Source organism: Erythrolamprus reginae, chromosome 2, assembly GCF_031021105.1.
Source record: "Erythrolamprus reginae isolate rEryReg1 chromosome 2, rEryReg1.hap1, whole genome shotgun sequence".
Classification (NCBI taxonomy): domain Eukaryota; kingdom Metazoa; phylum Chordata; class Lepidosauria; order Squamata; family Dipsadidae; genus Erythrolamprus; species Erythrolamprus reginae.
Window position 1 is genome coordinate 32,429,715 of NC_091951.1, and position 26,731 is coordinate 32,456,445.

At 42.7% G+C, this 26,731-nt stretch overlaps 1 protein-coding gene across 1 annotated transcript; it reads right to left on the bottom strand.

Annotated features, from left to right (window-relative positions):
* Positions 1 to 1,935: 1,935 nt before the first annotated feature.
* LOC139160104 (E3 ubiquitin-protein ligase TRIM39-like) lies at positions 1,936 to 26,495 on the bottom strand. The gene is made up of 7 exons (XM_070737641.1): positions 25,856 to 26,495; positions 19,431 to 19,526; positions 18,688 to 18,918; positions 10,791 to 10,813; positions 5,991 to 6,112; positions 4,962 to 4,994; positions 1,936 to 2,904 (listed from the first exon to the last, which is right to left on the bottom strand). Exons 1-7 carry the CDS (start codon positions 26,267 to 26,269, stop codon positions 2,384 to 2,386), a joined length of 1,440 nt encoding a protein of 479 aa, XP_070593742.1. The 5' UTR covers positions 26,270 to 26,495; the 3' UTR covers positions 1,936 to 2,383.
* Positions 26,496 to 26,731: the final 236 nt, after the last annotated feature.

Here is a 26,731-nt window from a genome sequence, read left to right on the forward strand (position 1 = left end):
TGCCCAATCCCGAACGACTCAATGAATGAATGAATGAAAGAATGAATGAATGAATGAATAGCTGGTCCTCATATCTTGATTTCATGCAATGCTCTCTCTCTCTCTCTGATCACCCTGGTCAGTTTTCAATAGCTTAGATGCTTTGAGATTTTCCAGAGAAGTGCTGTTAGCAATCAAAGTCACCACATCAGAGTTCAGTTTCACTCCCTTTTGTTATTTATTTTTTACAAATAACTCAAGGTGGCAAACATATCCAAAACATCTTCCTCCTATTTCCACCAAAACAATCCTGAGAATAAATGACTCGGTCACCCAGCTGGCTTCCAGGGCTATGGCAGGGCTTAAACTCCAAGTTTTCCTGTTTCTAGCCTGACACCTTATCGGGATTAACACATTTAGAATAGGGCATGATGATTCCGCAGGACATGCAGCGTTAAGGTTAGATTAGGGCATGATGATTTAGCTGGGTATACAGCATGTTTCTCTGGAGTTGATCCTAGTGGACCAGTGGGGGGATTTTTCTTTTCTTATTCACTCTCTCATTTTATTTTTTATTTATTATTTTTTTTACAATATTTATAGACATATGACTTGGAGAAGGTTGGAGATAAAAAGGTATTTAAGGCTAAAGTTAAGGTTTCATGAATGCATTGGTTCTGTATGAAGGTAGGAGATGAAGTATAAGAAGAGGAGGTTATTTTTCCATTTCTTCCTCCCCTTCTTTTCTTGTTTTTCTCTTTCTTTTCTCTTTTTCCCTTGCTTTTCTTCTTTTTTTAATGCTTGTTTTCCTTTCTTTTTAAACACTTCTTTCTTTTTACTTTATTTTTCAACTTTTACTCTTAAATTTTATTTCCTTTTTGTTAGTTAGTTGTTATTTGTTTATAATTTTTTATATAATGGAATATTATTAGGTTTTGTAATTCTGCAATTCGGCTAATTGGGTGTTTTTAGGAGATGCTATTTGTTGGTTCCTTTTTTTGACAGGTTCTCTCTCCTCGGGTTTGTCACCTGTAGTTTTTTTGGTTGATGATCTTTTTTTCTTTAGAAGTTTCTTATTAATGGGCGATTATCATTTTAAAAGGTTATTAATTACATATGAAAATCGATATAGAAGAGATATGGAGAAATTTGAATTTTATAGCCTAATCAACTTGAGACATTTTAAATCTAGAACAGCTTAAAAGAGGTTTTAGCTAACAATATTTTTGTACAATATAAGAAATTGAGTAACTAATTTTTATCCAGATGTAAAAAGTCAAGGAGGCAGCACTGATCTTTGCATAAATACAATTTGTAAAAGTGAACTATTATAAAGCAACTTGATGTTTTTGGTATTTTTTAACTATATTGTGAATGGAGAGAAAAAAATAAAAAAAAATTTGGATAAATGTATCGAGTTTCCAAAGTTTTTCATCCAGGCAAGCACGCTGTCTTTAACTGTTCCTTCTAAATTATCACATTGTATTAAGTAATTGTACATTACATCTGCCTCAGATTGTTTGACCCCTGGTGGCCACCTGGAGGAATCTCCCTCCACTTCTCTTGGATTGATTTCTTAACTACCCCAATAGATTGGCTTCTTTTGCGGCTACTCAATATAAGGAAGACTGGCTTAAAGCAAGGAAAAAGAGTGTTATCTGGCATCTTGTCAAGTAATGTATTTATTTCATAATGAATTTCATTTTTACAATTCCATTAATAATTCTACTTGAATTTTGGCTTGACCACAGTGACATATTTACTTCATTTAGCATTCACATCTCCTATGTTTGTAACAGATGGTACGTTTTCTTTTTGTCAACTATCTTCTTTGTGTCTTCGCTTTCTATGCACATACAGTATTACACTGAATAATCACTCATTTGTTCGATTTCAAAAAACATAAAAGTAACGCCACTCTAAAGTAGAAATAAAATCTCATATTGACAAATAAAATGAGATAGAAATATATTTATTGACATAAAATTGCAAAGGAAGGAACTATAACCCGTGAGACAACCATAAAATTATAACAACTGATTGCAACTAAACATTAAACAAACAAGCAAGATACATAAATGTGATGGACATCTAAAGTCCATGATTTATGGATTTGGCTGTAATGTGAGCTTTCTTTAATACTGATACACCTAAACATATGACATTACATCTTATCCAGCTTATATTGCACATCTCACTTTCTTAGATTGATTGACTGACCCATTCCTTAAATTTCCAAGGCTACACAACTCCAGGCAATTTGGTGTGGCACAGAATAGACAACAAAGGAAGCTGAAGTAGTAAAAAGCTAAGGAACCTCTGCTTTAAAGGCTTTCAGAGATTCAGAGATCCCTGCTTGGCAAATGGGATTTTCCCAAAGTTTTGCTTATGGAGGTCTCCTTTTTTAGGGGAGGGTCATGCGGGTGGTGTTGCTGAAACAGAAACAGGGCCGAAGGGGCTCTCCAACCAAGGAAGCGTCAGAGAATGTATGGAGCAGAATTAATGTCCTGGCATCAAAAAATTTCAGTTTCCCTTCTTCGCAGTTGAGAGAGACTCGGATCCTCGTGGGCCTCTCAGTCAGGACCAGATTAGACAATTGTGATGGAGACTTGGCCATGTATATCCCTTCCCATTGCCCAATCTGCCAGCAGCTGGTCGGCTGATAAACATTTGCTACATTCTCTGGCTTTTTGGCAACCCCTACACCCCATTCTGTTCCATCCCCTACAATTACCTCCCAGAAGTGTCTCCCAGTTGAGAACGTCTGACAGCCAAGGACAAAAGGATTATATTCATATCTTTGGATGTATGAGGAATAAGGAAGATATATTGCTCTACCTAGCAGAAATCCTGCAATGCTTTTTCGATCTCCGGAGATTTGAAGGCTGTTAGGATCGGCTGCATATGGATCCAGAGTTACATTCTCTGTAAGGGGGAAGGGAAGGAAGGATGGAGAAGAAGAAGAGCTTCAGTTAGAGACCTTGCGTGTGTCTTCACCTCCAAGACTTTAACCCTCTTGTGTGAAGGGAGTTCAGCTTCCAAACACCCCGTCCAGGACTGGAAGACTCATTGTTTTTTTTAAACATCACCTAAGCTTGGCCTTGTTAAGAGTTCTCCAACTCTGGCAATTGTAAGACTTGTGGACTTCAACTCCCAGAATTGACTCAGCCTTCCATCCTTCCGAGGTGGGTAAAATGAGGACCCGGATTGTGGGGGCAACAGGCTGGCTCTGTTAAAAAGTACTATTGCTAACATGTTGTAAGCCACCCTGAGTCTAAGGAGAAGGGCGGCATAAAAATTGAATGAATGAATGAATGAATAAATAAATAAATTCACTGATGGGGCTGCCAGTGTCCAGGGACCCTCTGTCCCCCCTTTTCCAAGCACTCAGGCTCTCCCCGTCTCTCAGTCCCATCCTGTTAATTGCCAGCCTGTTTGTCATCCCTCTGACATCTGGCTTTCTCATTCCATTCACTTAGGTTGCCTTTGCCACCCGTAAGTCCTCCTGCCACTCAGCTGCACGCCCTCAGGATCCATCAATTATTTGTCCTGCTCTTGGCTCCAAGGCTCAATGGTTCATCTCTTGCCTCCACTGGTCAATTCCTTTAGTCTCTAGTCTCCTATGTGGTCACCACTCTGCTGATTGCCCTTCAGGTCAGCAATGCTGGATGGGGAATTCAGGGAACTGAAGTCCACACGTCTTACAGCAGCCAAGATTGAAGACTTATGGCCAAGTCCTTCAAACCCTTCATAGTGCTCCATCTCTTCGAGCCTCCCCCCACAATTCTCTTTAGTTTCCATCTTGCCGATGAGATTAATGGGATTGGGAGAGAAGAGTGGTTGGCTTTGTCTTCAATGAGTTGCTGAGACAGCCAAGGTTGAACAGGGACTCTGCCTGGAGCATTAATCCAGAAGATCAGGCAGAGCAAAATGCTGCCATGTTTCAATTCTGAACTGGCAGAGTCGGAAGGATCCCCCAGAGATAACTTGGGACACAGGATGGGATGTGAGGAAGCTCCGCCCTTTTCTCTATGAGCTTCAGGGTATCACAGGCATTGAGAAAAGGGGAGGATCTTGCACAGGAAACCTCTGCATTCACCAGTTTGATGGCCCACAAGGTGGAAGCAATCTGATGCTCCATCTTTGCTATGTGGTTTGACTAAAAGAACCTAATTTCTCTGCTCCTTTCTTGTAAGGGTTTTGAGAGAATACATAAGAAGTAGGAGTAAGCACTATGGCGTATTTGAAGTATTAATGTATGGTTACGATTGTGTAGTACTGATTGTTTTTAATGATAGTGGATTTTTAGCTATAGATTTAATCATTAGATTTGTATTGCATTGTTTATTGTTGTTGTGAGCCACCCTGAGTCTTCGGAGAGGGGCGGCATACAAGTCTAATAAATTATTATTATTATTATTATTATTATTATTATTATTATTATTATAGGAGAAGGATATTAATTTAATAAGATTTTAAAGAAAATTAAGATCCAATTCAATTAGAAGAAAATTAGATACCTAGAGGACAAAATTAGAGGTCAAGGCTAGGGGGGGGGGGTTGGATTGACACTGGAAGTAATTAATTTGGAACTAATAATTTTTGGGGGAGATTAATTATAAAGAATATACTAACTCGATACTGTTTTTATCAGAATATGAAAATGTTTCCAAATATATTGAAGGAGCTTGTAAGGAGAAAAAAAAATTACCCCTTTAGAAAAAAGAACAGAATAGAACAGAACAACAGCTTCATTTGCCGAGTGTGATTAGACACTTAGACACAAGGAATTTCTCTTCGCTGCTCAAGGTCATATTGTACATATAAATAGCAAGCAATACTTCAAAAATCAAAAAATCATTAAAGTTTACTGGATCATCCTAGTCTTTAGGGAAACTAATCCTATATTTTTCTTTTTTGTTAATTATCATGTTTCACTTAAAATTACTGGCATCAGAGCTTAACATTCTAATAATATTTACCTTCCTGTAGTTGAAGTCCACTTTCCAGGGTATCTGGGGAAGAAAAGGGAGGGATTCAGCATCTCAACAGTAGAAATCAAACAACAGAAGGGCCTCCCTACAGATATCCTGGTTTGCTTTCCTTGGACTCAAATCAGGAAATAAGGAATATGGAAAACCAGAAGCCAGAATGTCATTGGTGGCTATACATACTCCATCAGGTATAAATATATTCTACTATACAGTGGTACCTCTACTTAAGAACGCCTCTACGTAAGAACTTTTCTAGATAAGAACCGGGTGTTCAAGATCTTTTTGTCTCTACTTAAACCATTTTCTACTTAAGAACCCAAGCCCGGAATAATTTTACAGGAAATTTGAGAGCAGCACGAAGGCCCGGCCAGTTTCCTGCCATTCCCCCTTTAATCCTGGCCATCTAGGGCTTCTCTGGGCTACCAGAGGAGCCTTTCGGTGATGCTGAAGGAGGTTTTGGCAGTCTAGAGCGAAGAAACCATTTTCCTTTCTCTGGGTGCTTGGAGAGGAAATAAATCTCTGCCAGCGCCCAGAGAAAAGAAACATTCCCTTCGCTCTGGGCAGCCAAGAGTGAACAGAGCGTTTTCCTTTTTCTGGGTGCTGCCTCAGAGTCCCTCTTTTTTTAAAAAAAAAAGCCTTAAAGTTTTGGATTTTTTTGATTCCCCTCACCTCACCTTCTTCCTTCGGCAGTGACTGTCCTCCTCTTCTTCCTCCTCCTCCTCCCACCCAAATTCTGAGCTTTTATTTCTTTCCTAATGGGTTTGCACACATTGTTTGCTTTTACATTGATTCTTATGAGAAAAAATTGCTTCTACTTAAGAACATTTTTGATTAAGAACCTGGTCACGGAACAAATTAAGTTCTTAAGTAAGTAGAGGTACCAGTGTATATTCCATAGGCAGGTAGTTCTCAACTTACAACTATTTGTGCAGTGGAGTTACAGCGGCACCGAAAAAAGTGACTTATGACCAATTCTCACACTTATGATTGCCGGAGCCTCCCGGAGCTCTTTTTTACCTCTCAATTTTTTCTTGGCACTTTTCAGAAGTGCAAGGAAGTCATTACTGTAATCCCAGATTGCCCACTTCGGTTCTAGAAGTAAATCCACTGGATTCTCATAGGTTTCCTTAGCCTGGTACCTGGCAAGTCAAAACAACAGAATAAGAGTGGGAAGACCATCTAGCCCACCCGCCACCACACCGCCACCCAAGCAGAAGACCTTCCACCAGTGATGGTGAACCTTTTTTGGCTCAGCTGACAAAAAGGTATAGGTGCATGTGATAGCATGCCCACACCCATATTGCAATGCCCTCTCCCCCCACACGCATGGAAACAACCCCCATGCTGCCTCCCATACATGCGTACAACCTCCCCCATTCATGCGCACAGGCCACACTGAAGCTTCCAAAGCAGTTCAAGGACAATTTCTTGAAGCCTGTTGAGAGCAAAAACAGCCAAAAGACAAGGCCAAAAATCTGATGGTCAGGGTCTGCATGCATGCTGGAGCTCACGTGCCCTCAGGTATGACTCTGCGTGCCACCTGCAGCACATGTGCCATAGGGTCATCACCTCTGCCTTAGCTTCCTGAAGCCGAACGCCAAACCCGAACTTCCGCGTTCGGAGACTGCTGGGAAGCCGTGTGGCTGTTTTAAAAGGTGACAGCTGGGCTGGGGGGCTTCCCAGCAACCTCCCGAACTGAACCCGGGGTTCAGAAAAACTTTGCCTCTTCTTACGAACTTTTTTCGAGTTACGAACCGGCATTCCGAGGCTGCTGGGAAGCCCCGCCGCCCGGCTGTCACCTTTTAAAACAGCCGCTCGGAAGTTCGGCTTTGCCGTTCGGCTTCGGGAGGCTGGTGGGAAGCCGCCCGGCTGTTTTAAAAGGTCGCAGCCAGGCTGGGGGACTTCCTAGCAGCTTCCTGAACCCCGAACTTTTGCCGAACTTCTGGGTTCGGGAGGCTGCAGGGAAGCCCCCCAGCCCGGCTGCGACCTTTTAAAACAGCCAGGCGGCTTCCCAGCGGCCGCCAAACGCCGAAAGCGGAAGTTCGGCTTTGGCGTTCAGCTTCGGGAGGCTGGTGGACTACACTGGGGGGAAAAAAGAAAAGGAAAAAAAGATAATCTTACCTGTGACATTCTGGAAAATGAATACAGAATTATTATTAAAAGATTTATGGCGAGAATACCATTTAAAAGATAAACAATATACTTTTTATTCTAACCCACACAAGACCTGGTCCAGGATTGCTATGGCTTGGGCTCCAGCTCATATAATGGAACAAATTAGTAAAATAGAAATAGAGACAAATACATGGGCGGATCATAACCCTTTATTTATACATTGGAAAGGTAAAAGGAAAATAAATAATTGGTCAATGGATAGAAATATAACAAAAGATCCAGAGTATAAAAAATGGATAGAGAAAGAATTAGAGATTTTTTTTAAAATAAACAAAAATGGTGATACTACCCCTCAAAACCTATGGGACACAACAAAGGCATATATACGTGGGTTAACAATATCTTTCATAGCAAAAAGAAAAAAGAAAGAAAAGAAAATACATTATGAAAAATTAGTTGAAGAACTTAAAAAATTAGAATTATTAATGCAAAAAGAGGAGAATCATGACAATCAGAGAAAATTAATAAAGCATAAATTGAGATTGATAGAACAAGAACCAATAGTAGAAAAGATAAAGAGAGCAAAACAAGAATATTTTGAACATGCGAACAAACCAGGAAGATGGTTGTCATATAAACTAAGAAAAGAGAGGAAAAATAAAATTATTAAAAATCTGATAGATTCTAAAGGTAAAATAAAACATAGAACAGAAGACAAAAAGGAAATAGTATTAGAATTTTATAGACAATTATATAAGAGAGAAGAAATAAATGAGGATTTAATTTTTGAATATTTGAGAAATATGGAATTACCAGTATTAACTGAAATACAACAAAAAAGATTAAACAAACTACAGAAATGGAATTAAAGCAATCTATAAAGAATCAGAAAAATAATAAAGAGACGGGCCCAGATGCAATACCAGCAGAATTTTATAAGTTAGATATAGAAATACTCTTTTCAAATATGTTGGATATACAATCAAATAGTGGCAGAAGGTAAACTACCCATAACATGGTCAGAAACTTTAATAACTTTAATGCATAAAGCGGACACGGAAAAAGAAAAAATTGAGAATTATAGACCAATTTCATTGTTAAATGTAGATTATAAAATTTTATATAAATATTTGCAAATAGGTTTAAAAGTATTATAAATGATATGATACATAGTGATCAAAATGGATTTCTGCCAGGAAGACAAATTAAAAACAATTTGAGAACAATAGTAAATACATTAGAATATTATGAACAGCACCCAGAAAACAAATGTCACTGATATTTTTAGATGCAAAAAAAGCATTTGACAACGTGGATTGGAATTTTATGAAAATACAGTTAAAAAAGATGAAGGTCGGAACAAAATTCTTTTAACATAATAGATGCTATATATTCGGAGCAATCAGCTTGAATCATAATAAATAGTGAGCAGACAGAAAAAGTAGCAATACAACGAGGAGTAAGACAAGGTTGCCCAATATCACCATTATTATTTATTTTAACCTTAGAAGTATTGTTGGTAAAAATAAGAGCAGATAGGGAAATAAAAGGATTGAAGATTAAAAAACAGACTTATAAAGTACAAGCGTTTGCAGATGATGTGGTGTTTATTTTAGAAGACCCTACAGTATCAATCCCAAGGTTAATAAACTCAATTGAAGAATATGGGAACGTCGCAGGTTTGAAAATAAATAAAGAAAAGACACAGATATTAACAAAAAATATGACAGAGGCACAGAAGAAAAATTTAGAGGATCTATCAAATATGAAAATTACAAAAACGGTGAAGTACTTAGGTATATGGATGACTTCTAAAGCTATATCTTTAAAAAAAGACAATTATTTAAAATTATTAGCCAAGATTTAAAAAGATCTGGAAGTGTGGAGTAATCTACAACTATCACTAGTGGGAAGAATTTCTACAATTAAAATGAATATTCTCCCTAAAATTTTATTTCTCTTTCAAGTTATCCCAATTAACCCTGGAACGAAATTTTTTGTAGAATTAAACAGGATAACAAAAAAATTTATATGGCAAAGTAAAAAACCAAGAATAAAACAAAATTCACTAGAAGATCGTAAAGAAAGAGAAGGCCTAGGCGTTCCAAATTGGAAACTATATTACCAAGCCACTGCCCTAACATGGATAAAAGAGTGGTTGACCTTAGAAAATCAAAGGTTGCTTAATTTAGAAGGACACGACTTAATGTTGGGCTGGCATGCCTTTATATGGTATGAAAAGGTAAAAACAGACTCATATTTTAAAAGTAATATTATTAGGAAAGCGCTGATTGATGTATGGAATGAAATAAAGAAAAATCATTTTTTAGTGATGCCAGAATGGATTTCCCCTATTGAGGCTATTTCACACCCTAATTTTATAACAGAAGGTAAGATTTGGAAATATAAGGATTTATTGGATAATCAGTTGAAACTAAGAACAAAACAAGAATTACAAGAATTAGGAATTGATTTGGACTGGTGGCAATATATACAGATTAGTTCCAGATATCAAATGGATATTAAAACCTATATTTTTAGAAAAGAAAACAATGTGTTAAGTAAATTATTACTCCAAAATCAAGTGAAGTTGATTGGAAATGTATATAAATATTTAATAAACCATAGAATGATAGGTTGGATATTGAAAGACAATATGATCAGTTGGTGCAAAAATTTTGACAAAGAGATAAACTTAGAAACATGGGAAAAGGTATGGGTATATAATTGGAAAATAACAAAATCAATTTCCTTTAAAGAAAATCAAATTAAGATGTTCTATAGATGGCACCTTCCACCATATAGGATTTCCAGAATGTTTCCGACAGTTTCACCTGTTTGTTGGAAATGTGAAAAAAGAAACTGGCACATACTTTCACGCATGGTGGACATGCTCTGAAGCCAAGAAATATTGGAATAAAGTAGAGAAATGGATAAATGAAATAACAAAGAAGATTAAAAAATCTCCTGAATTTTTCCTACTGGGTATTTCAAATATGAGGTATAAAAAAGAAATTTATTATTTAATAATACATATATTGGTTGCGGCAAGTATTATATTTGCACAGAAATGGAAAGAAAAGGAAATACCAAAAGGCGTAGAAGTATTTTTAAAAATTATAGAATGTGCGGAATTAGATATGATGACAAAACGCTTGAATAACCAAGCTGAAACAGAATTTTATAAAATATGGGATAAAGTATATAAATGGTGGAAATTTAAAAAGTTTTAAAAATTAAAAAAGCAAGAATTTATAATTATTTGTACTTATTAATTTGATGGTAAACCGTATGCATATATGAATATGACATAAACATAGGGTATTTTTGCAATATGATAAATTTAGAAGCGATATATTTTATATTTCATTTTACACTAAAACACTCAATATTTGATTTGATAGATAATGAAAATTAATTAATATAGAGAATATAGAGTTAAAATTAATAAGAATATAGTATGTATGTTATGCTTTTGTATCGATCTGATCATAGTTAGGCTATTTCTTTTTTGTATTATTTACACTTCTATGAGAAGCGGAGCAATGGTAGCTCCTTAAATGTTGAATGTTGTCTGTCTTTTGAAAAATCAATTAAAATTTTCTTTAAAAAAATACTGCTAAATATAAACAGAAAATAGGAAAACTGCTGGAGGATCTACTAAGGATATGTGACTGTAAAGAAAAGGGTGGATTTACTTACTTCTTCAAGATGTTTCCAATGTCCTAAAAAAAATAAAGAGGCAAAGCATTGAAAGGAGCCATTTCCTATGCAGAAAATTAAATTCTTACATTAATGAAATAAATGAATAAAACGTCTGGACAACTAATGGACATATAATGTACAGTGATACCTCGTCTTACAAACGCCTTGTCATACAAACTTTTCGAGATACAAACCCAGGGTTTAAGATTTTTTTGCCTCATCTTACAAACTATTTTCACCTTACAAACCCACCTCTGCCGCTGGGATGCCCCGCCTCCAGACTTCTGTTGCCAGCGAAGCACCCATTTTTGCGCTGCTGGGATTCCCCTGAGGCTCCCCCTCCATGGGAAACCCCACCTCCAGACTTCTGTGTTTTTGTGAGGCTGCAGGGGAATCCCAGCAGCGCAAAAATGCAGAAGTCCGGAGGTGGGGTTTCGAGGACGTCGGTGTTTTTGCGATGCTGCCATTTCACTGATGCTCCCTTCGCTGGGAAACCCCACCTCCGGACTTCCGTTGCCAGCAAAGCACTTGTTTTTGCGATGCTGGGATTTCCCTGCAGCATCGCAAAAACACAGAAGTCCGGAGGTGCGGTTTCCCATGGAGGGGAGCCTCAGGGGAATCCTAGCAGCACAAAAAACGGGTGCTTCAGCTGGCAAAAGGGGTGAATTTTGGGCTTGCACGCATTAATCGCTTTTCCACTGATTCCTATGGGAAACATTGTTTCGTCTTACAAACTTTTCACCTTAAGAACCTCGTCCCAGAACCAATTAAGTTTGTAAGACAAGGTATCACTGTACTTTCAATTTTAATTTTAAAAATCTCGTAGTCCCCCCCGCCCCAGTTGTTCAACTTCTTTTAGAGATATCGTTTTTACTTTTTTGTCTAAGAAAAAATGTACACTGGTTGAATCCAGCATAATTACACACAAATACACACACACACACACACATACAGTATTTGTATATAAGAGAAGACTTAGGGTTTATACCTTTTATAAATTAGTCTAATTAATTGTGATTTTTAAAATAATGTTGTGTTTATTAATGAGGGGATTATTTATTGATTGTAAGATGTGTGACTGTTTAAGTTCATGAACGTGAAGATCGACTTTATTGCTGGTAGATATCTGGAGATGAAGGCCTGTGTTACCCCTGCTGAACATGAAATAGAAGCAGGAGGGCCCAGGCTAGATACGTTGGAGAGCTATGACTGTTGGATTGGTATGAATGTGAGATATGACCTGCCAGACACAATGGAGGCTACAGGCGTGTGGGACGGTGTCTCTGGGAAGACTGAGAAACAGAGCGTCACGATCTTAACTGGGAGAGGTGGATATGATGGGAGCCGGGGAGGGGCAGGCGGCTCACGGTGAACAAGGAGTCGCTGCTTAACAGGGATTCCTTGTTCTGGCCCCTCTGTTGTTAATCCATCTAACTCAGCCCGTATAGCTGGTGATGAGCGAGATCAAGGCCCTGGTCTCAAACTGCTGCTGCTCAATGCCAGGTCAGTTGTTAATAATGTTCCCCTCGTCCGAGATCTGATCTTGGATGAGGAGACCGACCTGGCATGTGTAACTGAGACCTGGCTGGGAAAATAGGGTGGGGGTGTTTATTTTATTTATTTATTAGATTTGTATGCCGCCCCTCTCCGTAGACTCAGGGCGGCTAACAACAGTAATAAACAGCATGTAACAAATCTAATGTTTAAAATAATTAAAAACCCTTATTAAAACCAAACATACACACAAACATACCATGCAGAAATTGTATAGGCCTAGAGGGAAAAGGGTAGTTCAGTTCCCCCAGGGCTGACGACAGAGGTGGGTTTTAAGGAGCTTACGAAAGGCAAGGAGAGTGGGTGCAATTCTGATCTCCGGGGGGAGCTGGTTCCAGAGGGTCGGGGCCACCACAGAGAAGGCTGGGTCCCACCAGACGACATTGTTTAGTTGACGGGACCCGAAGAAGACCGACTCTGTGGGACCTAACCGGTTGCTGGGATTCGTGCGGCAGAAGGCGGACCCGGATATAGTCTGGTCCAATGCAATGAAGGGCTTTATAGGTCATAACCAACACTTTGAATTGTGACCGGAAACTGATCGGCAACCAATGCAGACAGCGGAGTGTTGGTGTAACATGGGCATACCTAGGGAAGCCCATGATTGCTCTCGCAGCTGCATTCTGCACGATCTGAAGTTTCCGAACAATTTTCAAAGGTAGCCCCATGTAGAGAGTGTTACAGTAGTCGAGCCTCGAGGTGATGAGGGCATGAGTGACTGTGAGCAGTGACCCCCAGTCCAAATAGGGCCGCAACTGGTGCACCAGGCGAACCTGGGCAAACGCCCCCCTCGCCAGAGCTGAAAGATGTTTCTCCAATGTGAGCTGTGGATCGAGGAGGACACCCAAGTTGTGGACCCTCTCTGAGGGGGGTCAATGTTTTCCCCCCCCCAGGGTAATGGATGGACAGATGGAATTGTCCTTGGGAGGCAAAACCCACAGCCACTCCGTCTTATCAGGGTTGAGTTTGAGTCTGTTGACACCCATCCAGACCCCAACAGCCTCCAGGCACTGGCACATCACATCCACTGCTTCATTGACTGGACATCGGGTGGACATGTATAACTGGGTATCATCTGCATACTGGTGATAGCTCACCCCATGCCTTTGGATGATCTCGCACAGGGGTTTCCTGTAGATATTAAACAGCAGGGGGGAGGACCGACCCCTGAGGCACCTCACAAGGGAGAGACCTAGAGGTCGACATCTGACCCCCCACTAACACTGACTACGACCGACCAGAGCGGTAGGAGAACCACTGTAGAACAGTGCCTCCCACTCCCAACCCCTCCAGTCGGCGCAGAAGGATACCATGGTCTATGGTATTGAAAGCCGCTGAGAGGTCGAGAAGCACCAGGACAGAGGATAAACCCTGGGCCCGGGCCCGCCAGAGATCATCCATCAACGCGACCAAAGCAGTTTCCATGCTGTAGCCGGGCATGAATCCTGACTGTTGAGGGCCTAGATAATCGGCTTCTTCCATGGACTGCTGGAGCGCCACCTCCTTCTCAACAACCTTCCCCATAAAGGGAAGGTTGGAGACTGGACAATAGTTATTGAGAATGGCTGGGTCCAGGGAAGGCTTCTTGAGGAGGGCGCTTGAGGAAATACCTGACTTGCTTGCCCACAGTCCGGCAGATTCCCTGGTGTTAGCCTGGAATAAGGCTTCATCGGGGGCCTTAGACCGGATTGCGTAGTTGGCAGTAGATCCTGAAGAGCTCCTTGGTTCTCTGAGGAGCTCTGTGAGATGAAACACCAGAAGAGACGTCTAGAGCGACGCTGGAGAGCTAGTAAATCTGAATAAGACCGGACACTGCTAAGATCCTTCATCAGGACTTATCTAGTTGTGATCCGGGCAGCAAAACGTTCGCATTTTTCTGCTCTGATTGCGTCCGCAGAATCTCACCCAGCCACCCTGTTTAGGGTGACCCACTCCCTCCTTGATACAAAAAGAGTGGGTGAACCCTTGCAGGGTAGGGCTGAAGAATTTATACAGCTTCTTGAGTATAAAGTCGCTCAGATTTATAGACAGACCTAGACTCCGATTGTGCAATGTCAACAGAGATGAAAGGGACAAGTCTTACTCCTATTGTGTGGGACGACTTTGAATGTGTCACTCCTGATAAAGTGGCCAAAACCATGGGACCGATGAGCTCCTCCACCTGCTTGTTGGACCTCTGTCCCTCCTGGCTGGTATTGGACAGCGGAGAGGTAACACAAGGCTGGATCCAGGCATTGGTCAACACCTCGAGTGAGGGGTCCTTTCCAGTTTAAAGGACGTGGTTGTACAACCCCTCTTCAAGTTGTCAATGGATCCAGATAATTTTAAAAACCTCCAGCTGGTCTCCAACCCTGCGGTCTTTGGATGAAGCCGATTATCTGGACCCGTATCAGTCAAATTCAGGTCCAGTTACCTGAGCGCAATCTCTGGACGCAATTTAAGGTGTTGGTTATTACCTATAAAGCTCTACATGGCATCAGGCCAGACTACTTACAGGACTGTCTTTTGCCAGGTGACTCCCAGCGACTGACTAGAGCCCAAATGGTTGGCCTACTCCAGGTCCCGTCAGCCAAACAATACCGACTAGCAGGACCACGGGAGAGGGCCTTCTGTGGCGGCTCCAGCTCTATGAATCCAACTGCACCCAGAGACCTTCTGAGAGGCAGTGAAAACGTGGTTACGTTGGCAGGCCCTTGGGCCCTAGAGATATGAATGTTTCTTGAATGAATATGCTATTTTGGCATTTTAATCAGTTATTTTATTACTGTCTTTACTGTACTGTATTATTTTATGAGTGTACACCACCTCGAGTCTGAGTTGGACGGCTTAAAAGTTAAATAAATTAAATTAAATTAAATTAAATTAAGGGAGGCACAACAGCCATCTTCCAATGCTTGAAGGGCTGTGATAAGGAAAAAGGCATTGATTTAGCCTCTGTAGAACCTGAGGGCGGAACAAGAGGCAAAGGGTAGAAGCTCCTCATAAAAAGATCCAACCTAAAATAAGGAAGAATTTCCTGAGTGAGAATTATTTATCAGTAAAACAATTTTCCTCACAGAGTTTTGAGTGCTGCCTCACTCATACCAATTTGGACAACAATTATTTCGGGATGGATAAGGCTCCTTTCTTGAGCAGAGGATTGAATTTGAAGACCTCCAAGGTCCCTTCCAGCCCTAGGATTCTTCCAGCTCCATGAACTCAACTCAAGGCACTGGTGATGAGTGTAATTCTGGCCCTGGGCTCAGGCTGCTGCTACTCAATGCCAGGTCGGTGGTAAATAAAGCTCTCCTCATCCGGGATCTGATTCTGGATGAGGAGGCCAACCTGGCTTGTGTGACCGAAACCTGGCTGGGCCTGGAGGGAGGAGTTCCTCTCTCTGAAATTTGCCCAGCCGGGTTTCGGATATGGCATCAGCCCCGACCCCAGAGAAGGGGGGGAGGAGTGGCTATTATAGCCAGGGAGAGCCTTTGCCTGCGTAGACTCGTTGCTCCGGAGATTACGGGATGCGAGTCCCTCCTCGTGAAGTTGGACTTAGGGGTTCAGGTGGGCTTGTTACTCACGTACCTGCCTCCCAGCTGCGTGTCAACAGCCCTGTCTGTGCTGTTCGAGGAGGTAGCTGGGCTGGCGGTGGGGTTTCCCGGACTTATTGTCTCGGGGGACCTCAACCTGCCATCGCTCGGTGAAACCTCAGGACTAGCACAGGAGTTCATGGCCACCATGGCAGCCATGGACCTGACTCAAGTAGTACAGGGTCCGACTCATGAGGGAGGGCATGCACCCGACATGGTATTCCTCTCTGGGCAATTGAGTAATGATCTGAGACTAAGGGGCTTAGAAGTGTTGCCTTTGTCATGGTCAGACCATTTTCTACTGCGGCTTAACTTCCTGGCTCCAATCCTTCCCCACAGAGAGGCGGAACCAATTAGGATGTTCCGCCCCAAACGCCTGATGGACCCAGAGGGCTTTCAGAGGGCACTTGGGGGTATTCCAGATACACTCGTCCACAATTCGGCTGAGTCTCTTGCTGAGGCCTGGAACAAGGCTGCAGCAGAGGCTCTTGACCGGATTGCACCGTTACGACCTCTCCGCGGCACTAGACCCCATAGAGCTCCATGGTTCAACGAGGAGCTCCGGGAGTTGAAACGCCAGAAGAGACGTCTAGAGAAGCGATGGAGGAAGAGTAAGTCTGAATCTGATCGAACACTTGTAAGAGCTTATATTAAGACTTACAAAGTGGTGCTCAAGGCGGCTAGATGCGCGTACCATGCCGCCTTGATTGCAGCAGCGGAATCTTGCCTGGCCGCTCTGTTTAGAGTGACCCGCTCCCTTCTTAATCAGGGGGAAGTTGGGGAGCCGTTACAGAGTAGTGCCAAGGACTTTAATACATTTTTCGCTGATAAAATTGCTCGGATCCGGGCGGACCACAACTCCGATTGGATTGCAGAGTCGACTGACAATGAGTCAGTCGAGGTGACTAGGGCCCGTACTTGTCCATCTGTCTGGGAAGAGTTTGATCTGGTGACACCTGATGAAGTGGACAAGGCCATTGGAGCTGTGAGTTCCGCCACCTGTTTACTGGATCCATGTCCTTCTTGGCTGGTTTCGGCCAGCAGGGAGGTGACACGGGGCTGGGTCCAGGAGATTGTCAACGCCTCCTTGGGGAGGGTGTCCTTTCCGGCTCCTTATAAGGAGGCACTTATGTGCCCCCTCCTCAAGAAGTCTTCCCTGGACCCAGCCGTACTTAATAACTATCGTCCAGTCTCCAACCTTCCCTTTATGGGGAAGGTTGTCGAGAAGGTGGTGGTGCTCCAGCTCCAGCGGTTCTTGGAAGAAGCCGATTATCTAGGTCCTCAGCAGTCGGGTTTCAGACCCGGTTACAGCACGGAAACTGCTTTGGTCGTGTTGATGGATGATCTCTGGCGGGCCCGGGACAGGGGTTTATCCTCTGTCCTAGTGCTTCTTGACCTCTCAGCGGCTTTCAATACTATCGACCATGGTATCCTTCTGCGCCGGCTGGAGGGGTTGGGATTGGGAGGCACTGTTCTCCGGTGGTTCTCCTCCTACCTCTCCGGTCGGTCGCAGTCGGTGTTAGTGGGGGGTCAGAAGTCGACCCCAAGGTCTCTCCCTTGTGGGGTGCCTCAGGGGTCGGTCCTCTCCCCCCTGCTATTTAATATCTACATGAAACCGCTGGGTGAGATCATCCAAGGGCATGGGGTGAGGTATCATCAGTACGCTAATGATACCCAGCTTTACATCTCCACCCCATGTCCAGTCAACGAAGCAGTGGAAGTGATGTGCCGGTGCCTGGAGGCTGTTGGGGCCGGATGGGTGTCAACAGACTCAAGCTCAACCCGGATAAGACGGAATGACTGTGGGTTCTGCCTCCCAAGGACAATTCCATCTGTCCGTCCATCACCCTGGGGGAGGGGGGAATTATTGACCCCCTCGGAGAGGGTCCGCAATTTGGGCGTCCTCCTCGATCCACAGCTCACATTAGAGAAACATCTTTCAGCTGTGGCGAGGAGGGCGTTTGCCCAGGTTCGCCTGGTGCACCAGTTGTGGCCCTATTTGGACCGGGAGTCACTCATGCCCTCATCACCTCGAGGCTCGACTACTGTAACGCTCTCTACATGGGGCTACCTTTGAAGAATGTTCGGAAACTTCAGATCGTGCAGAACGGAGCTGCGAGAGCAATCATTCCAAATATGCCCATGTTACTCCAACACTCCGTAGTCTGCACTGGTTGCCGATCAGTTTCCTGTCACAATTCAAAGTGTTGGTTATTACCTATAAAGCCCTTCATGGCACCAGACCAGGATACCTGTGAGATCGCCTTCTGCCGCACGAATCCCAGCGACCGGTCAGGTCCCACAGAGTTGGCCTTCTCCGGGTCCCCTTGACTAAACAATGACTGGCGGGACCCAGGGGAAGAGCCTTCTCTGTGGCAGCTCCAACCCTCTGGAATCAGCTCCCTCCAGAGATTAGAACTGCCCTCACCCTCCTTGCCTTTCATAAACTCCTCAAAACCCACCTCTGTCGTCAAGCGTGGGAGAACTGAGACATCTCCCCCTGCCTATGTAGTTTTAGTGCATGATATGACTGTATTTATGTTTTTTATTTTGGGGTTTTTTTAAATGTACAATTGCTATTTTACATTTTAAATTATTAGATTTGTCAATACATATTTTTCTTTATCACTGTTGTGAGCCGCCCTGAGTCTACGGAGGGGCGGCATACAAATCTAAGTAATAATAATAATAATAATAATAATAATAATAATAATAATAATCATCATCATCATCATCATCATCATCATCATCATCTCAACTTCCTGCCTGACCTGTAAGAGTTTGCTGGCAGGCTGCTGAAGCTTCTCTTCCATCTCCAGGATGAGATTGTCAAGAGAGCCGAGTTCCTCCGTGTGCTTGGTCAAATTCTTCTCCTCTCCTGCCATAAGATCCTTCTCCATCTCTTCCATTCTAGTCAATAGAAGCTTCTCCTGTGCTTCTAACCAGAGTTGTAGCTCTCTGAATTCAGCCATTACATTTCTTTTCACTTCTTTCATCATGTCCTAGAACAAGAGAGAGAAAAGGCAAAGGGCATTTAAAAAATTTTTAATTGCTACAATAATTCAATAGATTCCTTGAAGAATCTAGGTAGAAGAATTTCCTAAGAGGAAGAAGAAAAAAATCCCTTTTGATATTAAACAACAGGTGATGGGGGGAAAGATTTCTTTAATAGAAAAAGGCTAGAGTTTAAATAATCTCTCATGAAAATTTTCTTGGCAATCAGATTCCAAAAAAGGAGACAAAAATGTTTGTGCTCACAATTTTTTCAATAAGATGAAATATGGTTTGCATTAATTTACCCTTTGTAAAAAACACGGTTCATGGGATAGGGGCACTTAATCCAACTATGATTCATTCAGCCAGTGGTGACATCTCAGTCCCAATTTAAGAACAAGTTCTCTGCCCTACCGTCTTTAACTTGAACTTACAAACAAGCTGCCTATTATTAAAGATGGCGGATGGTGGTCTCCTCCCTATAACCTCAGAAGCTCCTCACCGCTGGATCAATACTTACAAGCATCTTCTGTACTGTTTGCTCTTTGCTTCTTTTGTCTGTAGATATTTTTGCTTTCTGCTCCTTCTGAGCCTTCAGGCAATCCCCAACCTTGATCTGAGGAGAAAATACAATTTCTGAGTTTCTTTTCTGTACAGAATTACATTGGAGGGAAGTTCCAGTTAGAAGATATAGTATATTCAATCTACATAAATACATGGCAGTTGGCAAGCATCCAAATTTTGATCACGTGACCACGGAATGCCTGCAATGATCACAAGGGTGAAAAACCTTACATCACTTTTTTTATTGCCATTCCATAGAAACATAGAAGACTGACGGCAGAAAAAGACCTCATGGTCCATCTAGCCTGCCCTTATACTATTTCCTGTATTTTATCTTACAATGGATATATGTTTATCCCAGGCATGTTTAAATTCGGTTACTGTGCATTTACCAACCACGTCTGCTGGAAGTTTGTTCCAAGGATCTACTACTCTTTCAGTAAAAATATTTTCTCATGTTGCCTTTGATATTTTCTCATGTTGCCTTTGATCTTTCCCCCAACTAACTTCAGATTGTGTCCCCTTGTTCTTGTGTTCACTTTCCTATTAAAAACACTTCCCTCCTGAACCCTATTTAACCCTTTAACATATTTAAATGTTTCGATCATGCCCCCCCTTTTCCTTCTGTCTTCCAGACTATACAGATTGAGTTCATTAAGTCTTTCCTGATACGTTTTATGCTTAAGACCTTCCACCATTCTTGTAGCCCGTCTTTGGACCTGTTCAATTTTGTCAATATCTTTTTGTAGGTGAGGTCTCCAGAACTGAACACAGTACTCCAAATGTGGTCTCACCAGCGCTCTATATAAGGGGATCACAATCTCCCTCTTCCTGCTTGTTATACCTCTAGCTATGCAGCCAAGCATCCTACTTGCCTTTCCTACTGCCCGACCACACTGCTCACCCATTTTGAGACTGTCAGAAATCACTACCCCTAAATCCTTTTCTTCTGAAGTATTGGCTAACACAGAACTGCCAATGCAATACTCAGATTGAGGAGTCCTTTTCCCCAAGTGCATTATTTTACATTTGGAAACATTAAACTGCAGCTTCCATTGCTTTGACCATTTATCTAGTAAAGCTAAATCATTTACCATATTACAGACGCCTCCAGGAATATCAACCCTATTGCGCCCTTTAGAGTCATCGGCAAATAGGCAAACCTTCCCTACCAAACCTTCCCCTATGTCACTCACAAACATATTAAAAAGAATAGGTCCCAGAACAGACCCTTAACATTCCAATTTCAAACGGTCACTAAACAAATGTTTTTAAGTCAAGGCCTACCTGTAATGGCACTAAAGTGAACTGCCTGAGTCTCGTGGTTGCCATCATCCCAGAAACATCACTGAGAAATGAAACTCTGGCCTGATGCAGCAGGAGTGTTTTCCAGGGTCTACACTCAAGATTTCAGAGGTCTACATGACAATTTCACTCTAGAGCAAATGTGGAAAGGGAGCCAGCAAACGGAGCCTATTTCTGCCATTACTAAACCAGAGGGGGAGGTGGAAGAATTTCCTAATTTCTGTTGCTAAGCAACGCAGGGAGACTCAACCGTCATAAATAAATACCAGTTGCCAAGCGTCCCAATTTTGTTTTTGTTTTTTTAAAAAAATTATTTCAAATATATACATTTAAAAGGACATTTTCTCAATTATTACATCTTTATGTTCACCATCAAAGTGGGCAGAAAAAGAAATGAAAGAGAAAACCATAGACATAACAAAGACAGACTGTACATAACCTCACCCCACTGTCTCATCGACAGCTGAGTTTTAACTTATCAGTTTATCATACGGTGAATATTACCAGCGGATACTATTCGGACATAAGTATAACAAATATTCAAATAACTTATATTCCTTGATCCTCTTTCCTTATCTTTTTGCATATACAGTGATACCTCATCTTACAAATGCCTCGTCATACAAACTTTTCGAGATACAAACCCGAGGTTTAAGATTTTTTTGCCTCTTCTTACAAACTATTTTCACTTTACAAACCCACCTCCGGACTTCCGTTGCCAGCAAAGCACCTGATTTTGCGCTACTGGGATTCCCCTGAGACTTCTGTGTTTTTGTGATGCTGCAGGGAAATCCCTGCAGTGCAAAGAATGGGCGCTTCGCTGGCAACGGAAGTCCGGAGGTGGGGTTTCCCAGCGAGGGGAGCATCAGGGAAATCCCAGCAGCGCAAAAATGGGCGCTTCGGCTGGCAAAAGGGGTGAATTTTGGGCTTGCACGCATTAATCGCTTTTCCATTGATTCCTATGGGAAACATTGTTTCGCCTTACAAACTTTTCACCTTAAGAACCTCGTCCCGGAACCAATTAAGTTTGTAAGATAAGGTATCACTGTATAGTCAATTGTTACAAAGTTCTTAAATAAATCTAATATTTTAAAACCCTTTTAAACTTTGAATCTTCTTGGTCTTTAAGCTCCATTGTCATCTTATCTGATTCTGCACAATCGATAATCTTTTTAATCAGACTTCTTTCGGATGGTGTTTCCTGCTTCCAAAATTGTCCAATATTTATCCTTATTGTGTTCCCAATTTTGATCAGTGGCTACAGGAATACTACAATGGTCATAAGTGTTAGAATGTCTAGGTAATAAACCTTCAACAAACTTTAAGTAGAGTTAATGTAGTAATGTGGGTTAGTTAGTCAATGAATCAGACTTGGTAAAAAATAGAACAATATTACAATAGGCAAACAGGCAAATAAGCAATAGTAGTTACACAGTCCAAATATCATACACATATAATCCTAACAATGGTTTACAAACCAGATTAACACACACAGCAGAATATACACACAGCAAATGTAAATCTCTCTAGTATAAACTCCCTCAAGAGGAACATTGTTGGCTCCCTCTTGTGGCCAACCAGCAAATGACTCTTAAAGATACAATTTTAAACTTACATTGTTAGCTTCTGTATTGTAACACCTAACATAGTTACATACAGTATACTAACAATAAGTTGGAAAATGGTCATAAGGTATTTTTTTCAATGGTAGTGCAACACTGAATGGTCACTAAACAAATGGTTGTAAGTCGAGGACTATAGTAAATTGCAGACACAAAGGATAAAGCAGGTTAGAATTAGGGAGGTTTTTTAAAGGAATGGCTGAGGAAGAAAATTGCAGATGAGTTTAGTAAGATCAGCAATGAATGGGGGGACACTGATGCCCTGAGGTGGCGCAGTGGGTAGAGTACAGTATTGCAGGCGTCTAAAACTGACTGCTAGATCTGCAGATCAGCGGTTCCTAACTCATCACCGGCTCAAAGTTGACTCAGCCTTCCATCCTTCCAAGGTGGGTAAAATCAGGACCCAGATTGTGGGGGCAATATGCTGGCTCTGTTAAAAAGTGCTATTGCTAAAATGTACTAAGTCTAAAGAGAAGGGCGGCATTAAAAAAATCAAATACATACATACATACATACATACATACATACATACATACATACATACATAAATGCTTAGCAACAAGACACAGCGGCTGTGGGTACTGCCTCCCAAGGACACGTCCATCTGTCTGTCCATCACCTGGTTGGGGGGAGGAATTGTTGACCCCCTCAGAGAAGGTCCACAACTTGGGCATCCTCCTTGATCCACAGCTGACCTTAGGACTAGATTACCTGCGGGTCCGCCTTCTGCCGCATGAATCCCAGTGTCCGGTTAGGTCCCACAGAGTTGGCCTTCTCCCGGTCCCGTCAACTAAACAACGTCGTTTGGCAGATCCTAGGAGAAGAGTCTTCTCTGTGGGGGGCCCGGCCCTCTCGAATCAACTCCCCCCAGAGATTTGCATTGCCCCCACCCTCCTTGCCTTTACTAAGAACTTGAAAACGCACCTATGCCGGCAGGCTTGGGGTCAGTAGACCCCAGTCTCAACCCAGTAAATGTATTGAATGTGATAGTATGGATGTGATTGTTCGTTATTTAAATTACTAGTTTTAAGACAATTTTTAAAGTACAGTGATACCTTGTCTTACGGACTTAATTGGTTCCAGGAGGAGGTTCATAAGGTGAAAAGTTCGTAAGATAAAACATTGTTTCCCATAGGAATCAATGGGAAAGCGATTAATGCGTGCAAGCCCAAAACTCAGAAACCCAGAAGCCGGGCCACCACCGCCGAAGGAAGCTTGAGCCTCCCGGTCCTCCACACCCCTTCGACGTATGTGTCAACCTGGGTGAAGCGCTGGGGGGAGGGAGTCAGGAAGGTCCTCCTGCTCCGCCCCCTAGCCAAAAACACAAAGGCGGTCTTACGCCGCCCGCTTGAGCCAGGATGACAGCCAGGGCGAAGCGGCGTGGAGCAATGGGAAGCTGAAGCCGCCGGCGGTTTTAGCCTCCCTTTGCTCCACGCCGCTTCGCCGTGCCTGTTGTCCTTGGCGAAGGGCAAGGAGGAGGGACTCAGGAAGGTCCTCCTGCTCCGTCCCCCAGCCGAAAACACAAAGGCGGTCTGCCGCCGCCCGCTTGAGCCAGGATGACCGGCAGGGCGATGCGGCGTGGAGGAATAGGGGGCTCAAATCCCCTTTGCTGTTTTCAGCTGGGAGGAGGGTGCAGGAGAGCCGGCCTGACACTCCGCCCCCCAGAGCTTCGCCTTCCACCGGCCAGGAGGAGGAAGGGGGGCATCTTGGCCAGCTGCTGGAAAGCCAGGGGAAAATCCCAGGCGCTTCAGCTGGCAGTCAGGAGGTGGGGAATCTCGGCGGGGGCGGGAAACGAATGGGAAATCCCATTGGGTGTAGTCACAAGGCAGGGGAATCCCTGCCTCAGTAAGTGAGCGCGCGCGCAGTAAGAGAGCCCAGGGACCCGGGCTCATGTTCGTAAGACGGAAAGGGTTTTTAAGATGAGGCAAAGAAATCTTAACCCCCGGGTTTGTATCTTGAAAAGTTTGCATGATGAGGGGTTCGTAAGACAAGGTATCACTGTAATTATTTTATTCTATTAATTGGCTTAGAAATGTTTTATATTGTATCTTTTTGTCTGTTGTGAGCCGCCCCAAGTCCACAGAAAGGGGCGGCATATAAGTCCAATAAATAAATAAATAAATAACAAGAAAATTACAATAAAGTTAGGAGGACTCAGGTTAGACAGATGTTAGCTAAGGCAGATAGACATAAATTTCTGGATTATAAAATGCACACCCCTTTTGATAAGAAAGCTTATAAGCATACAATATGAAATTTATGAATCAGGTTAAAGTAGCATATTTTGGGAGTATAAGATGCATCTTTTTCCACCCTAAAAAAAGCTGATCATTTGGGTGCATCTTACACTATAAATGGAGTGTAACAATCTTCTCACTCTTACCTTGCAGGCTCTTTCATTGTTTCTCTCTGCAAATAATGTTTTTCAAGCCCTAAGTCTTTGCAGGGTCCGTTTCATTGCTCTAACTTGCTCCAAATAAGTTTCTTTCCAGCCCTAAGCAGCTCTTACCAGCTTGCAAGCTTCTCTCTGAGAAGAAAGTTTTCCAAGCCCTAAGTCTTTGCAGGGTCCTTTTCATTGCTCTAACTTGCTCCAAATAAGTTTCTTTCCAGCCCTAACCAGGTGCTAAAAACATTCCCAGCTCTTACCAGCTTGCAAGCTTCTGAGAAGAAAGCTTTCCAAGCCCTAAGTATTTGCAGGGTTTTTTCCATTGCTCTACTTGCTCCCACTGTTTCTTTGCAGGTGCTAATGATGTCCCCGCTCTTACTGGCTTGCAAGCTCTTTCATTGTTACTCTCTCAGAATAAAGAGTTTTTTACGCCCTGACCAGGCAATAAAATAATGTGCTGAAAAATGCTAGCCAGATGGTAAACAGATTCTTTTCCCTATTTTCCTCCCCAAAAACTAAGGTGCGTCTTATGACTGTAACTTGTTGCTTGTATCCTAAGATTTTTATTAATATTGTTTCTTCATTGCTTATTTGACCCCTAGGCCTGGCAATCATTAAGTGTTGTACCACATGATTCCTGACAAATGTATCTTTTTCTTTTATGTATGCTGAGAGCATATGCACCAAGACAAATTCCTTGTGTGTCCAATCACACTTGGCCAATAAAATTCTATTCTATTCTAAAAATACAGTAGGTCAAGAAAAGAAATACAAAAAACATTTCAAGAAACCAATGAGTTGGTCAAGGAACCTTAATTTTTACTGTATCAAATTTGTCTTTGTATATCGTTGGGGTCTTGGCTCCTTTAGTTGCTGAAGTACTTCAATAAAAGTATTTCAATAAAAGTTTATTGAATCTTCCCTCCAGTCTGCTTCTGAGTGATGGTTCTGCCCCATGCTAAAAGTTTGCAGAAAACAGAGGAAAAATGTAAATTTGTTCAAGGATTGCCAGGAAGGGAAAGGATACTGGATGCCCCTCCGCAGCGATTTCTCCTGGCTGATTCCTACCTGGTATTCCTGGAACGCCTCCTCCGCAGGGATCGCCAAGTGGCCCTTGTGCTCTACGGATCGGTAGCAGACCACACAGATGAGGGTCTTGTGTTGGTTGCAAAAGAGGTTCAGGGGCTCCCGGTGCTTCGAGCAGAAACTCCCTCCTTCCTCGCCCAGGTGGCCTCCGCATCGCTTGGCCACTTCCACCATCCGCGCCAGCTGCCGGTTGGGGAGGACGCTGCGGGGCGCGAAGGTCTGTCTGCACTGGGGACAGGAAGCCGCCGATTCCGACGTCCCCCAACTGCGGGCCAAGCAGCCCCGGCAGAAGTTGTGGCCGCACTCCAGGATGAGCACGGGGTCCTGGAAATACCCCAGGCAAATGGAGCAGGTGGCTTCCTCCAAGAAATCCTGCAAGGGCGCCTCGGACGCCATCGCCGTCTCCAGAAGGAAAAACAGAAGTTAATTTGGCGCCTTTTCCCGCGAATCAGGTTGGCGCCTTTGGGGCTCTGCCCAGGCGTGGAAACCGAAATGAATTGTGGGTCTTGTGTTAGCTTCGCTGACTTCTTATAGAACAACTGCAGGATTTTAAAAAGGACAAATTGGGAAGGAGCAAAGATTCACGGGACGGATCCCGAATCGGTTTATTATTCACCCAACCACTTCATTAAAGGGGGAAATTGTTTTAAATGCTGGAGGGAAGCAAACCGCCCTGGGACGAGCCCCAATCAATTACAATTGATCCTAGCATCCTGTTAAGGAGGTGGTGGTGGGGAATAAAACTGAGAAGCCAACATTCATGGAGTGCGCCCCGCATCAATTATTGGTCCATAGATTCTGATAAAAGGAGAGCTGGTGAACTGGTCTCTTCGAGACTTGTGGGTTTCAAATACGTTT

Bases quoted from the DNA above. Each gene is read 5' to 3' on its own strand.
- LOC139160104 (XM_070737641.1), bottom strand. From the start codon at position 26,269: ATGGCGTCCGAGGCGCCCTTGCAGGATTTCTTGGAGGAAGCCACCTGC. The intron at 10,814-18,687 runs GTCAGGCAGGAA...TATTTTTTTTAG, and splicing joins CTGCCAGCAAACTCTTACAG to GACATTGGAAACATCTTGAA. The intron at 2,905-4,961 runs GTAAATATTATT...TCCCCCTTACAG, and splicing joins TGGACTTCAACTACAGGAAG to AGAATGTAACTCTGGATCCA.